Source organism: Vicugna pacos, chromosome 28 (genome assembly GCF_048564905.1).
Source record: "Vicugna pacos chromosome 28, VicPac4, whole genome shotgun sequence".
Lineage (NCBI taxonomy): Eukaryota > Metazoa > Chordata > Mammalia > Artiodactyla > Camelidae > Vicugna > Vicugna pacos.
Genome location: NC_133014.1, coordinates 12693214 through 12709414, shown reverse-complemented (window position 1 = coordinate 12709414; position 16201 = coordinate 12693214). Strand labels below are relative to the sequence as shown.

The following is a 16201-nucleotide window of genomic DNA, read 5'->3' as shown; positions in this document are numbered from 1 at the left end:
TTGTTAAATTCAAGTTGGGGATCTAAGATGCCAACGTGGACTTCCCAGAGGGAAGTGCAACAAGTGCTTGGAGATCAGAGGGAAACTTGCCTCGTCTCACCCATCCCCAGAGGTTGTAGGTGGTGGCTGGGCCCCTTGGCAGTTCCGCCAGAGTTCCTACTATGCCAGGCTTCTCCGACAGCCTGGCTCACTGTACCAACGACTTGTGTCCCCTCCCACACTCCTCAACAACCCCCTTCACATGCCAAGATCTTTCCCATCCCAAATGTTCACCGTGGGACTGCCCACTTCAGGGGCCCTTAGAGTTATCTGCTACTCCGAGTAGGGCATGCACTCCAGGTGGGCCAGACAGAATGGATTTATCCAGGGCAACCTGCAGGACCCAAGAAGTGAAGTCAGGGACCCCAGAGGTGCCAGTGCTTCCCAAGATGCCTAGCGAGTCTGTTCCCTGAGGAGTGGTCTGGACAGCCTTTGAGTTGTCACAGATGGAAGGAGAGAATCTAAGATGGCAGAACTGACGTGTAGATGTTGGGTGGGGGGCGTCCGGGCCTCTGCAGAAGGGTTCTGGGCCAGAGGAAGCAGGATCCATTGCAAGGTCTCTCCTGGGCTTGGGAGAGGAGATGGAGATGAGCCAGGTTTGGCAGGGAGGAGAAGACGGGGGCGAGGGAGTGGAGTCATGGTCAAATGGCTAGACCGTTAGACCCAAGCTTGTTGGGGCAGAGGTCAGGTGGACAGTTGTCCATCTGATTAGAACGACTCTGCTGTCATTTGGGGATTTTATTGTCCTGTGGCCAAGTTGTTGGTTAGTCTCACCTACCAATTCCTTCTGACCGTCTAAGCACTAGTGTTAGGTAAACACTGGCGTGGGGGTCACCTGGGCCTGCCAGATCAGCTACATTGGTCGACCTGGTTTGTCAATTCCATGAGATGACTGCTTTTACCAGTTATTTCCAGGAAACAGATAACTGACTGAATTAACCAAACCCAATAACCGTATTGGTTTTTCAAAGGCAATCTTTGGATCTGACATTTTTGGTCCTCGGAGACATTGAGGCCCCCTGCCATTTACCAACAACAGCCAGACCCCCCAAGAAGGCTGGGAAAGGCCCTGCAAACAATGGGCTTTGGGACTTAGTCTCCCCCATCAGTAAAATGGGAAGGCTGAACTAGACCCGGAGCGGCCAACATGTGGCCTGAATACTGCCCCTCTTCCCCTTTTGTCCGTGGCAGACATTGCCAAGCGATTACAGCACTCCTTCCCAGGGGACCCAGATGCAGCCTCAGAATCCTTTCAGTGCAGGGCTTCAGGCAGCCCCTACCAATCAATTAGATCTGGCAGGCAGGATAAAAGGCATCTGTCCTCTGGGCCCTAGGTGCTCTCCAAGCCTCCCTCCAGCTGTGCTGACCTAGGATTGCAACTTATTAGGTGCCTGAGGCCTCAGTCTGGAGACCACCAGGTCGACAGCTGTCCCCAGGGCTTCCCGAGTCTGAGGCGCTGCCCTGGGGCTGGGCCGTGGGGTAGCCGCTACCTTTCTCATTTTCCTCACTGCTAATAAATGTGCATTGCGTCAGCTCCGTCTGCCCCCTCACGTTCTCCGGCTGCCGCCATCTGCGGGGACTTTCTCAGAGAGCTGTAAAAATAGGTTTTCAAGGATCCTGTACAGAAGAAGCAGCCAGGCCTTTTTTTTTGTTTCCTTTCTTTTTGGAGGGATTGGGGAATATGGGTAGGGACTACTTCACAATGAAGGAATGTGCTCCTTGGGGAATTTAAAATTGTTTGCCTTGAAAAAAAAAAAAAGAAGAAGAAGAAGAAAAAGAAGAAGGAGTTATCACACTCTGATTTCACATCTAGCCATGAGCACGCCTGTGAGGGCTGGTAACAGCTCCCAGGAGATCACTGGTTTAAGCCAGGTCTTGTTAGGCTGTTGACAACCAGGTCCTGATGAGCAAAGCACTAATGGGCTGCTGGTTCGCTCCCTGGCCGCCCCCTGGCTGATCCAGCTTTGGTGTTCCAGTGGGCTTGATGGCCGTGACAGAGCTTTCCTTGCCTGCAACAGGGGTTAGGGCTGCAGGAGAGCTAACTTGCTTATGAGTGTAGGTTTCCCTTCCCCCACACTGTGCTCTGGGGCTTGAGGAGGCTTAAGACACATGCTGAGATGCTCGGATCCCGGGGCAGGTGAGCGCTATCACCTCCTGGCTCTTCCCATTTTATAGGTGAAGAAACTGAGGCTTGCTGAGGGCAGGGGACAGGGGAGGCAGGTGCCCAAGGGAAGGGTCCTGGTCCTGGGGACAGAATACATCTCTTGTCTCCGAGACCAGCAAATCAAAGCTGCAAGACAAGTCCGAGAGCGTCCAGCCCAGAGCTTCTCCAACCTGGGTAATGTGTGCTCCTGTCTCAAAGGGTGACACGTTGTCACAGAGCCCGAGGACACAGTTATGCTCTTCTGCTTTATGCTTTCAATTCGTATACAATTATAAGCAGAAATTAATAAATTAACAAGAAAAATGGAAAAGGTGATAAAATTCATATTAAGAACATGAAATTAGCATGACGGATAATGTTATTTTGCTGAAACAGCCCGTAGGGCATTGGAGAGGAGCAGAGCAGATGCCATAGAAGACCCTGGGCCTTCTGCATCAGAGGCCATCTGGGGGACAGTGCGATGCCGGGAGAGGGAAGAGGACCAGAGAGGGCAGGGCCAAGTCAGAGGCTGGTCGGAGGAGGCAAACAGCCTGGACTCTTAGCTGCTTCGGGCAGCCCTCGTGTTCTTTTAGGGGGTGAGCTTGCCCGGCACAGCCTGGCTTGCAGTGTAGTTCCTTGGGTGAATCTCCTTGAGGCTCAGACATCCCCTCACTTCCCGGTGACTTCCTGACAGTCAGGGCGGTGCCCTGTGACCATCCCCTCTCTCCTCTGCCGTCTTACCTGCTCATGGGAAGAACCCTCGCTAAGCTTTGTAAGGGAGCAGGTGCCTCTCCTGCCTGCCACTTCCTGTCTCTTTTGGGTGAGAACACGGACCTTAGACATGAAGCATTAGTCGACCATAGAGGGTGTGACAAGGAAAAAGGGGTTGGCGGTTCCAATTGTAAGTGGGTGGTGAGGGGAGGCCTAAGTGAGGAGGTTTGAAGGAGGCAAGGGAGCCAGCCATGGCAGTTGTCAGGGAGGTGATCTGCCTGGCCAAATTCCACCATCCTTCCAGCCTGTTCCAGCCCCGTCCTGCAGCCTGGCTTCAGCTGTCAAATGAATGAATGAATGACTGTTGATTTGCACCCATCGTCCCCCACTTAATTTATTAGGCTGGGAGACCCAAAGCCAGAGAAGAGAGGGTGAATTCGACACAACTGCTGGTGCCCGGTGGTCAGAGCAGCTGTTCCTGGGACGTGATCAGCTCTGTCTCTGGACACACTGATTTCTTCTGTCAAAGCAGCTGGTTGAATATCTGAGTAAGACCTGGTCTGAACTGAGCAGTGGGCCTTCGTTCATCCAGTAAATATTTGAGTGTCTACTGTGTACCAGGATTGTTCTAGATGCTGGGACACAGCAGTGAACAAGGCATGCAAAAATTCCTGCCCCCATGGAGCTGACATTCTAGTGGTGGAGGAAAAATAAATGAAAACCCTATATAATGTGTCTGGTGATGGTTAAGTGCTTGAAAAATTAAAGCCAGGAAGAGGTAGATACTGAAGGGGAAGGGTACAAACTTTATATGAGATGCCTAGGGACAGCCTTACTGAGAAGGTGACATCAAAACACCAGGAGAGGGTAAGGGTATGAGCCACCAGGCTACCTGGGGGGAGAGCATTCCAGGCCAAGGGAACAGCCAGTGCAAAGGCCCTGAGGCAGAAGGGAGCTTCCTGGGTAAGTTCAAGGAGTAGCAAGAAACCGAGTGGTGGGAGGATGGAAGGGATGAGGTCAGAGAGGAAATGGGGGACCAGATGTCAGCCTTGGTTCCTGCGCTAATGCTCCAGTTCTCTGTTACTACATAAGCAACCACCCCAAAGTGCAGTGGCTTAACACAGCAATTCAAGTCTCATTCCCTGTGGGTTGGTTCTGTGGGTTGGCTGGGCTCAGTTGGGCAGTTCTTGCTCATGTGGTTGCAGCCAGACAGAGGCTAGAGGCGTCTGGGGGCTCCCCTGGGCTGGCTGTTCACGTGCCTTCCTCACTCACAGGTCTGGCACCACGGGGCTCTCTATGGCGCCTCTCGCTCCAGCAGAGCAACCTGGACTTCTCACACAGTGCCCCAGGGCTCCCACTGGCAGGAAGCTGAGGGAGACAGTCGCCTTAAAGCTCAGTGTCCCTTCTGCTCCCGCAGGCCCCTGTGAGCCACGGCAGTCGCAGGCCAGCCCAGGTTCACGGGGCGGAGGAGCAGACGCCACCTGTCCAGACTCGCAGAGGGAGAGGATTGCTGGCAGCCTCTAACACACCGGAGCAAAATAGGAAGTCACCGGGAGGCTCTGAGCAGAGGAATGACATGATGCGTCCTGTGTTTCAAAGGCTGTCTGGCCAACTGTGTGGAAACCTGGCACCAGCCTGTCTGTCACGCCAGGCTCTCCCTGGGGCTTGTAGGACACCTTCTCTCCTGACCCACCCCTTCCATTGCCTCCCCCACCACAGGCGTCAGGACTAGGTGGGCCCCTTGGGCTACGCCCTCTGCAGGGGAAGCTGCTCCACTGACCACAGAGCATGTGCTCCATCCGAGCTGAGCAGGTGGCACTGGCGCATCCCAGAGGGAGTCCCAGAGAGGGAGGGCTGAAAGTCTCCCTCCCTCCCTCCCTCCCGCTGCACCCTTATCCAGCCCCTGTCCCAGCCCCGAAGGCTTTCTTAGTTTTCCATAGTCGAGATGGTCACTTGGACAGAGGGAGGCAGAAGGAAGGCTGGAGAGTGAGTCTGGAAGAGCTCCCTGCCTGCATGTCTCGTTGCTCTGGATCCAGCGTCCTGCTGGTTAATGGTGGCTGTGCGGACACTGACTGAAGGGTAGGGAGGGGCTTTGGGGGCCACCAGGCTGGCTGTGGGCTACTTTCTGCTCACTCCCCTGGGTGTTCCTATCGGGGTGGGTATGAGCACGACTCCACAAGGCCCTGATCACAGGCGTTCTGTTTCCTCCTGGCAGACTAACTGCCATTCTTTCTCCCTTTCTCGAATGGATGACACACCCACTTTGGAACAATCTGAACAGCCAGAATCAGGGACTCCAGAGACAGGAATGTAGAGTTCCGTGTAACAGGTATCCAAGGATCCATCCCATTTGGCCAAGAAGACAGCAGTCACTGCAGAGACACCCTGTTCTCACCCATGGGTGGCGCATACGCACTCAGGAATTGCTGGGAAGTTTCTACCCAGCAATGCCAGGAGGGCACCAGTGTCTGGATAAGATCTGGGGTCCACATGCCTGAGGCCATCACACGTCCAGAGGCAGTGCCCTGCCACCTGACCCTGACCCTGACCTGGAAGGAGCTGGAGCGGCCCTAGCTGGTCCAAGGGAGGCTGGTGGCTTCTATTGAGAAGAGAAAGCAAGAAGCTCACCAAGGCTGGTGGCACATGCAGGGACATCCAGGTTACCAGAGAAGCCAGGCCCACAGGTGGCCCAGTTACTTACCTCCCCAGTTGCTAGTCATTGACATCTCCGGAGGCAGCAAAGCACAACGGTTCAAAGCTTGAGTTTTTGGGTCAGTTGACCTGGGTTCAAATCTCACTTCTGTTACTTCCTGTCTGTTGGTAAGTTTTTTTTTAATCTAAGAGCCTCAGTTTCCTTATCTGTAGAATGGGTTTATTTCCCTTGGTCATTATAAGGACTTAGTGAAATAGAGCCTGATTTCACTCCCCGTGTGGTAGTGATCATTGCTGCCTGGCTTTCTAGCGTTTGTTCCCAGTGGCCTAAGCCTTTCTTGCTTTCACTTCCCTTTCTAGCTTTGTCCCTATTCCCTGGACCAGCCGTCCAGGGGATGTGGAACCTCCCAGTGGCACTATCAGGCTAGCCCAGAGTAACCTCAAAACATTTGATTCAGTGGGGGTATTTTTAATGTTGGGCGTAGGTTTTCATTCCAAGCAGGAAGTGAGACCACCTGGAGCCTCTAAAGCCTTTTTATCTCGGCAATTCTATGAATTCACAAAATCCACATCACTGTCATCACAGGACCACCACTCTTGGCTCTAAATCCTTGTGGGGAGAGGGCTATGTTGTGTGTAGTCCAGACAGTGTCCTACCACCAGGGGGAGCCGGCAGGCTAGTCTCTTTCCACTTCTCCCAGAGGCTCAGGGAAGGGACCTGGGTGGCAGGTTTGCCCTTAGGCTGGGGGGCCATGGGCAGTTAGCCTGGTCTTTGAAGGTCTGCCACCTGGTGGACTGGGATTTGCAAAAACGTGGACCCTTCACATCACTTGGGCCCTCCTGTTTGCCGCCTGTTCTGATACACGGCATTCAGTGTTAACGACTAAGGGGATAATGCACGGAAAACAAACTGCAGCTCAGAGAGGTGAAGGGGTTGCTCAAGGCCAAACAGCTGGTAAGCCTCCTAGGCTAGCTTGATGCCAACCCCTAGGCCCTGCAGGAGAGGCAGCATGGTGAAGGGGAGGGAGCGTGTCCTGGGAGACAGGAGCTGGGTCTGAGTCCCACTCTACCTCCACCCAGCACAGCTGACCACTCCTGTCCACTCCTATTTCCTCCTTCCACCCCATGGGATCTCAGTGACCTTCTCCTCTGTTTGGGAGAGTTGGTGATGGGCTCAGGATCAGCATGAGCAGAGCCCTGGATACTCAACCAAAACACGTGATTTTCCTGGAGCACAGCCTGGCCTCTTCAGGGACAATTTTCAGTCCTGCCAGACTTCCACATGCCCCATCTAGCCATGGACACCCCAGGCTGCAAGTGCAGCCTGAGCCTGGGGGCAGATGCTGGGATGCAAGAAGCGAGGGCAGCTGCATTAACCCAGGATGCTTAAGGCCACCGTTCACTCGGCTTTATGCACCATGCTCAGTGCTGCACATGCAGCCTCACTTAATCCTCATGCCAGCCCTATGAGACACAATGTTATGATCTCCATTTTACGGAGGAGGAAACTGAGGTGCAGGGAGTACCACAGCAGCTCTGGAATGGGGAACTTGGCTTCAGTACCCAGATCTGCTGACTGGCTAGATCAATGAGGAGTGGGCAAGCTGGGGTCTCAGCCCCTGCTTGGGATCTGGAGAATGTAGAGGGCATCAGTGTTTCAGCAAAGGTTTCCTGGGCACTGACTCTTGGAGACAGGGAGGAAGGAAACTGTGGCTTTTCAGGAGCTCACAAACCCAGCGGTTCAGACAGGACCCAGTGGAGGACAAGTGGCAGCAATAGTTGTGAGTGAGACCATCCAAAGGCCAGCAAGAGGGACGGGGGCTGTGATGATCAGCCAAAGAGCCAGTCATCAAAGGGTGAGAAGAGCGTGCTCTGCAGAGGGTCCTGGGCTGGTGGAAGAAACAGCAGGAAAGGGGGGGGGGTCTTCTCTCTGGCGCACACCCTTGGTTTTCAGGAGAGAGAGAAGGTCTGGGAAGATGCTGGGTGTCCAGGGAAGGGGGCCCCTCACTTTTATGATGCTGGGACCCATCTCGGTGGAAAACATGAGATTTTGCATTTATGGCCGTCGGAAAACTGCATATTTCTGTGTATCTGTCCCTGTGTGAGTGTGAACGTGTGAGTGTGTCTTTGAAGCCTATGTCAAAGTCCTTTTACATCTGTGGTCTCTTTTACTTCCCCAGCTACCTTGAGAGTTTGGCTGGACAGAAACATCATTGTCAAGGACAGATTCAGAACCCCAGTGGGATGAGCTATCTTGCTTATGGTCATGGGGCTCGATAGTTGAAAAGTCTAGCACAATCTATGCTCTTGCCCCTGAATCTTCTGCTTAGACTCCTATCCTACCTCCCAGGGGGCCCTGTATGTCACAGACCACCATGCCATCTGCCCTTTCTCACCCCCAGGGCATTCTCCCCAGAGGACAGAGGGGACTCCAGACTGAGAATATGCCCTGAATTTTCACAAGAAAACCCCCATCAGGTCTGGCGGGTCTGGGGGCGGGAGTGAAGGACTGAAACCAAAAAGATGAAGATCCCAGTGGCTACAGAGGCCAGGGCCCAAGGCCAGAGTCAAGGGTCCATTTTCTCCTCCCAAACTGCTTTAAGCACCTACCATCGTCTTAAGGAGAAACTGTCACAAAAAAGGACCTGTGAAGAGTGAAGCCATGTGCTCATGTTCAGGGAAGCCACGGGGAGACAGGCGAGGGCAAGGGCCCGCTGGTTTGATCTTTTCTTTCCAGAATCTCCAGTGGGATGGCATTGAGGACAAAGGGTCTGGGGAGTCGACCTCTGTCCCCTGCCAATGACAACGAGTGCCTGCAAAGCTCTCCCTCTGTACCAGGCTGCTCTGAACGCTTAGCATATATATGTTCAATTAGTCCTCACAACACAGAGGGAGGAAGGCACAATTATTACTTCCATTTTACAGATGAGGAAACGGAGGCACAGAAAGGTTCAGTGACTTGCCCAACATCACTGAGTGTGTAAGTGGCACAGCTGACATGTGAACCCAGAATATTTGCCTCCAGGCGCTCTTCCGCCTCTATTATTAACAGTAGTAATAACCAAACTACCATTTGACGAGAGCCTCCTACGTGCCTGGGGCTTGACTCCTCACAGCAACACTGTGACTTAGGCGTCGATGTTCTCCGAATTTCTCATTTCATAGATGAGTAAATCCAGGCTTAGCCGGCAGCCTGGGGTGAGGTGACTTCAGAGTCGCACAGAGGCGACTTCCACTCTGCTCGGCCTCTTTAACTCGTGCGCGACAGCTGGAAAACACATTCCCTTTCAGGGCCTCAGTGTCCCTGTCGCTTGCCTTCTGCCCCTGGCCTCCCTGCCTCAGCAAGTGACAGAGAGGATGGGGCTGCGGGACGCGGGGAGTGAGGGTCTCAGGCAATCCCAGAGCCTTTCCCTTCCCTCATCGACCCCCCCAGGAGAAGACGCAGTTCTGTTTCTTTCTCAGTTGTCAAGCTGGAGTGGAGGGGTGGACCTGGAGGTGCTGGGTGCGGAAGGTGGACGCTGCGGCACCGAGAGGTCAGCAAGGCCGGGCAGAGAAGGCCCAGCTCTGATTTGGGGAAGAGCCGAAGGGCCCAGAAGCCACGTGCCGGGAGCAGACTGTCCTCTGGGAAAAGAGGAGCGCCCTGGACTTGAGGAGGGGGCGGGGAGGGAGAGCCAGAGGAGGCAGGTTCTGGGCAGAAGGGATGGGGGTGGGGGGAGGTAGAGAGGACGCGGACAAAGGAGGCGGCCGGCAGCCCAGCTGTTTTGAAAAATGCTTCCTGTTTCTTTAAAGGCGCTCGCGGCTCGGGCGGCCGGGGCTGGGGAGGCGGCGGCGGCGGGAGCTGCCTCCTCTCCGGGCGGCGGCGCTGACTGATCTCGCGAACTGGGCTTCTGTGTAAACTGAGGCTAAACAAACACAGATGGAGCGCAGCGGGCGTTCTCCAGAAATGCTGGCAAGGCGGCAGCGACTTCAGATGACACTCTGAGCGCTCCGGGAGCGGACAGCCCGGCGGCTTCGCGGAGCCGGCGGCGCAGCTGCCCCGGGCGTGGGGGAGAAAGGGAGGGAGGGAGGGAGGGAGCGAGCAGGGGGAGAGCTGGAGACTCCGAGGCGCTGAGCGCGGCGGCCGCCCGGGCAGAGCCGGCGCGCGGCGTGCAGAGCGAGCGCGGCGGGCGCGCGTCCCGGGGAGCCCCACGCCCCTGCCTCGCGCGCTGCCCGCGCCATGAAGCACATCCCGGTTCTCGAGGACGGGCCGTGGAAGACCGTGTGTGTGAAGGAGCTGAACGGCCTCAAGAAGCTCAAGCGGAAAGGCAAGGAGCCGGCGCGGCGCGCGAACGGCTATAAAACTTTCCGATTGGACTTGGAAGCGCCCGAGCACGGCGCCACCGCCACCAACGGGCTGCGGGACAGGACCCAGCGGCTGCAGCCGATCCCGGCCCCAGTGCCAGCCCGGGTGGCGCCGGCCGTTCCCTCAGGTGGGGGCGCGGACACCGCCGGGGAGCGCGGGGGCGCCCGGGCGCCGGAGGTCTTGGACGCGCGGAAACGCGGCTTCGCCCTGGGCGCAGTGGGGCCGGGACTCCCCACGCCGCCGCCGCCGCCACCGCCGCCACCGCCGCCTCCCGCGCCCCAGGGCCAGGTACCTGGGGGTCCCGAGGCACAGCCTTTTCGGGAGCCTGGCCTGCGTCCCCGCATCTTGCTGTGTGCACCGCCTGCACGCCCCGCGCCATCGGCGCCCCCTGCGCCCCCGGAGTCCTCAGTGCGCCCCGCGCCCCCCACGCGCCCTGGGGAAAGTTCTTACTCGTCAATTTCACACGTAATTTACAATAACCACCCGGATTCCTCCGCGTCGCCTAGGAAACGGCCAGGCGAAGCTACTGCCGCCTCCTCGGAGATCAAAGCCCTGCAGCAGACCCGGAGGCTCCTGGCGAACGCCAGGGAGCGGACGCGGGTACACACCATCAGCGCAGCCTTCGAGGCGCTCAGGAAGCAGGTACCGGCTCCCAGCCGCACACTCTCACTGCGCCCGGGGATGACTGAGGGAGCGGGTGGGTGAGTGGCGGGGGCATTTTAGGGAGGATGAGGATATGGGTAAGAGACAAATTGTCCCCGACTTGTTGGCCCCAGGGCCCAGACAGGTTTGGGTCCCCCTGGAGCAGTGACCTTTGCCACAGCGTTGGTACAGATCTTAGTTTGCAAAGCGGTGATGAAGGTTCGAGATCTCTGGCACGGACACGCCCTGGTTACAGCCACCCCCATCCCCCCTGGGGTGACCCTGTCTGCGCGTCTGACTTCAGCCCTCATAGTTCACTTTTATGGCAGAGAATATTTGTCTCCCGGAGTCCCTTGGGCGCGGTGGGGAATGGAGAGGGGGAATGTGGGAATCTGTCTCTGGCGGGGAAGAGGGGAAGACCCTTCCCCTTCCGGCAATTTGGCGTGGTCTCGGAGGCCCCGAATGCTGCGGAGGGGCGGTCCTGGTTTTGCCAGAATATATGGGTCCCGCGTTCCGGGGGAAGTCTGTCACCACTCCCCATTCAGCCCCCACCCCGCAGCAGGGATGCCCCTGCATTCAGATTGCTTCTAAGCTCTTCACCCCTTGCCCCTCGTGTCCTTAAGAATCGGGGCTACAAGCCCGCGGCCCCCCCCACCCCACCGCGGGGCGGCCTCCGGAACTGGCTGGAGAGAGCCCTCCTAGGAGATCCCCGCCGCTGCTGCCTTTCACCCCATGCCGAAGCAGGCAGGGCTGCTGAGGGGACTGGTTGTTTGGAGGATCTTAAGAAACTAGTTCTGGGGTGAGTTAGAGCTTTTTAGTTTGGAACGGGTTGGGGCTGTCCTCACCAGACACTGTCTTCTGGGGATGGCGTGGGGGGAGGGGAAGGGGAAAATATTTGTCCAAGAAATACCTGTAGTGGGGAGCGGCAGTTTTACAGTTCCACTTCGGCCGAGACTGAGACTGCCCTGGGGTTCTAGGCTGCTCATTTTCTTAGAGCAAAGAGAGATCTCAGAAGAGAATGGTAAGTGCCCCCACCCAGGGCACAAGGAGGGGTTTGAGGGTGGATATGATTGGTTTGAATGGGCAAGAGTTTTGCTTGCGCTGTAGCTGACTTCCTGTGTGACTCCAGGAAAGTTGCTTACCCTCTCTGTGTTTTAGCCATCCGCAAAGGATTTCAGAAAAGATCATCTTCTATCTGGATCACACTCTCCTCTTCCTCTTGTGGGTGGGGCGGGCAAGGTGCCTGTGTCCATCCGTGGGAGGGGAATCGAATTCCTGGGGAAAAGAGGCTCTATGACTTTGGAGCCAAAGTGCCTCACTTGGGTTTGGGTCAGTGAGATGGAGTGAACTGGAGGGGTTAGATAGCTGTTACTGACCCTATGTTGGGATTCTGGACAGTGAGCTCAGTGGAGAATTCAGTCTCACCCTCAGGCAGTGGCTCTGTGTTTGAATGCCTGGGGACAGTGGCAGCTAGAAGGGCATCCTGCCACCCCCCCCACCTCCCAGGATGGAAGGATCAGATGGCAGAGAGATGCCTGTTCACCAGCTCACCTTGCAGCTAGGGAAACCCCTCTCAGATTGGGGAAGTGCCCAGAGCATCACAGCTGGGGAGTAGCAGGGTAGGGCTGACACCTAGGTCCTTTGACTGCTGGTTCAGGGTCCTTTTTACTCCTCTGGCTGCCTCTTTTAGTTCTGAGAAAATGTTCATGAGCTCTGTGTGCTCAACTACATCTCATTTGTCCAGTGGCTTCAACTTCTTTCAATAATAAATTCCGTTTTGTTTGATCTTAACATCCCTGTCAGTTGAATTAGCCCATTTAATGGAATGGAAAACTGAGGCATGAGAAAAGAAGGAAGGAGACTCTTCCAAGATCACCTGGTGGGTTAGGGAAGATGACAGAAGTTTCTCGAATGCCAAATGCTTCTCACAGTGTCATCTGTATCTGCACTATGAGCTCCCCACCCCGACTTGCAGTGCTGTTAATAGTTGGAAGCTGGGTATGCATATGGCTCGCTCTGAGATGAGACTGTAAATCCTGGTTTCCTTTCACTTCTACCCTTCTTGTGGGGAAGTTCTGTGTAAGAGGGACAAATTCAGAGTGTACGCACACACGCAGGTACACACAATTGTCTGTGTACACATGATCAGTACACGTGCCCAGGAGCACACACAAGTGCAAGAAGCGCCTGTTACTGGCTGTTCCCCTCGTGCCCAAACCGTCTGTCCCTTCCCCATAAACGCTGCTGGTGGGCACCTGTCTGTCGTCTGGGAGGAAAGAAATACAGCGGGGACACTTCTGGCCCCAGAGCCTGGTCTGAGGCCATACTCACTATGTCCCCATCCCACAGCCCCCATCCAATGGGGAAGGTCCTATGTCTCCGACGCACTCCCTCCTCCTCTGGGCATGTAGAAGGCACACACATGTGCATATGCACATACACACACACGCCCGTGCATGTGTGTGTGTCCCTATCCAGACTGGCTGTGGCTCTGGATCTAGGCTCAGGCTTGACCGTTTGAAATGGGCCCTGGGAAAGGAGGGAAGGAAGGACGATGGTTCTGTCTGAAATGAGGCCTTGGCCATTGCACCCATGAGGTTAGTTCTGCAGTTGTAGCTCTGCTCTGGGGCTTGGTTTCCCTCAGCAGCTTCCTGGTACCATGAAAAGAGCACTGGGCGGGGAGTCCAGAGGTTGGAGTTTGAGTCATGCCTCTTCTGTATGCTTTCTGTGTGACCCTGGACAAGTCACTTTCCCTCTCTGAGCCTCAGCTGCTAAAGCTGGAAGATGGTGACAATGCTGGGCCTCATGCACAGCTTTTTTGCAAAGAGCGAATGAAAAAAGGAATGGGGGCCGTGGGAGGAATGAACGTTTTTTGAGCATCTTATAGAGCCCTCAGTGCTGGGTAAAGGCCTTTACAGATGTGTAAGTAAGAATTCCATAACCATTCAAATAACCATTATAGAAATTACCATTTATCAGAGTTGCTTTGTGCTGGGCCTGTGCGGAGTGTGTTATGTGTATTAGTTCATTTAATGAAATAGGTGTTGTTTCCAGCCCCCACCCCAGCCCCACCCCCAATTTCACAGACGGTGAGACTGAGCTTCAGAGACTCATGTAAGTTGGTGGCGGTCTCACAGCCTTTCGCTGCCGCACGTGGCCTCGCGGGTTTTGCTCTGCACACCTCCCTGGCCACTCACTCCCCAGGCTCCGGGGTGCTGGTGCTCCCCGGGCCTGGTGTGGTCGCAGCCTGCGTAGATGTGTGCCGCTGTCATGCAGAGCCCGGATTCGAGTCAGAGTCAGCGAGTCGCTCCAGCGCCCTGGCTCCTAGGCCTGTTGAACACCCTGGAGCTGTCCATCCCCGGCACAGGGAAGCCACACAGCCTTCTGTGTCATCCAGCCCACCATGCTCTCAACCAGGAGGGGAACGGGGGTAGGGGGCTGCCTGGCCATGGAAGCGCAGACTGGGGAGAGAGAGGCCCTCTGATCTGGGGTGTGCGTGGCAGCCAGGCCCCGGGTGGTGGGTGTGCGGGGCAGATGGTCAGGCCGCAGCACATGCCACCAGCCCAGCTGCGTGGGGCCCTCCCTGTCGCCTCATGTGAAGGCCATGTGTGCACAGCTGGGCCTGGCCCATGTGCGGGGCTGCTCCACGCCAGGTGGGAGGGGGTCCAAGGGAAAGCCTGGCCTTGCTGGGGGTGAGGGGAGGGGCCAGAGCTGCGGGCCTCCGCCTCTTGGCAGAACCCTCTGGCTCACAGGCCGTGCTCACCCTTTGGGCGTCTGGTGTGTGTGCAGATTTCCTCTCTCCCTTAGAAGCGTGAATGGAGGGATGGCCGCCTAGCCAGGCGGAGGCCCGAGGCAGCAGGGAGGAGCCCTCAGGACCCGCCGAGGTGCTTCTTCATTAAGAAGATACCCAGCCCATGGGCCCCTCCTCTGCTTCCCCTGGAGTGTCCCAGGGACTCTTCCATAGTGAACTCAGGGTGGCCCAGGAAGGGGCATGAAGATGGCACCCCCAGCCCAGCACCTCCCTCAATCTCAGACCCCAGAGGATGCCAGGGGCCAGAGCCTCCCTGCAGCCTGTGCACCCCTCCTCAGGGAATGAGGGACAGGCCTGCCTGCCTCCAGACAGGAGGGGGTGACAGAGGTCTCTCTCCTGCTGCCTCGTGCCCACAGTCACCAGGGCAGCTGTTGGTGGAGACTCATTGCGCTGGGCCACGTGCCTTACCTGGGCCTGTTGTCTGCATTTCTGTAGGGCTGCCTCCCTGTTTCACAGGCAAGGATGCTTACAGGGAGGCAAAGCAAGTGGCCAGGATTTGTCCCATCTTGCTCCGGAGCCATGGCTCTGAACTACTCAGACCTGGGTTCTCTGGGTCCAGCCTCGTTGCTGTGTAGCTGGTGGGGACTTCGTCTAAATGAAACTTGACAAGAACCTTGACCAGCTCTGTGAAGTGGCTTTGCCGCAGTGAGGCAGCACTCGCTGACCCGAGACGATTAGAGAATGATTTCAAGTGGAATCGAGTGAGGATGCAGTGATGTCGGAGCTCAGTGGGTCCAGGAATCTTGGTGGGCTGGCAGGAGGGCGTCTTGAGCGGGGTCCAAGGGTAGGTAGGTGTTGGCACAGAGACAGGGGGGTGGAGGTCTTCCAGGCCTCCCCTGTGCTGGCTGGTCGGGTCCTGGCTTTGTTTCTCTGCAGCATCTCCTACATCTGCCCACGATTCCATTCTGCGGTAACAGATATTCTGATGCCCGTTTTGTTGGTAGGGAAACAGGTCCCCTAAGGTTGTGGATCTGCCTGAGATCACATGGACGGCCAGGACTGGAGCGTGGTCCTCAGGATCCCAGGCTCTTTTTCTCCTGCTTTCTGGAGCCAGGGGAGGGTCCGGCTTGGGGTAGGTGGGATGGAATCTTTTAGGGACATAGGGGTCCTGTGAAAATCCCCATGCCTGTTTCCCAGAAGCTTAACAGTTCTGTGGGGTGAGCATGAGGCAGGTCCTTTTACTTTCCTGGAAGTTGGGCTGCCTGTCAGGAGTTGGAGCCAAGCGACCCTGCTGCCTCCTTTGGCCTGTGTCCTCTGACCAGGCCGAGCAGACGACTGCTGGGGGGTCTTCTGTAGGCAGTAGGGGTGGCTGGGCTCTGGGCCTCGCTGTGGATGCTCGGAGAGGTAATACACAAAGGCCTGGGTCCCTTGAATCCAGAACTCTCCATCCCCAGCTCAGAAGGGTGGGCTGCCCACCTCCCCACCTTGGGCTATAGATGCTCACCCACGCCCCCAAGAGGTTGCTTCTGGCTAATTGGAAAGAGTCCAGCTAAGGTGTGAGTTCAAAACCCAGCTCATCTCTCATCATCTGAGAGATACAGGAAGTTCTCATGCCCCCAGGCATCAAATGCTTCTCTCTAAAGTCTTCATTTCTACCTCATGGGGCTGTTTAGAGGTGAAATGTACTCAACACACCCAGTCCTCTGCCTGGCCTTAGTAGGTCTCGAGAAACAGCAAGGGGTGATCTGTTCCCAGCAGTCGTGGAGGGTACACATGTGTTAACCCCACTCTCCAGATGAGAAAACTAAGGCACAGAGGGGTGAAGGTGCCTGTCCAAAATCACACCACTCTTAAGTGCTTAGGATTCAGACCAGCTCGTTCTGCCCTACCTTGACCTCCAAGAATCAGAACTGGCTGCTAG

General features: G+C 56.2%; 1 protein-coding gene across 1 annotated transcript in view; it reads left to right on the top strand.

The window, feature by feature from the left end:
* The first annotated feature begins 9605 nt into the window (after nucleotides 1-9605).
* The window catches only part of ATOH8 (atonal bHLH transcription factor 8), a 30868-nt gene continuing 24272 nt past the window's right edge, over nucleotides 9606-16201 (top strand). The window contains exon 1 of the mRNA XM_015238719.2: nucleotides 9606-10529. Within this exon, the coding sequence (XP_015094205.2) occupies nucleotides 9762-10529 (768 nt within the window). The 5' untranslated portion in view covers nucleotides 9606-9761. The remainder of the gene's footprint in view (nucleotides 10530-16201) is intronic.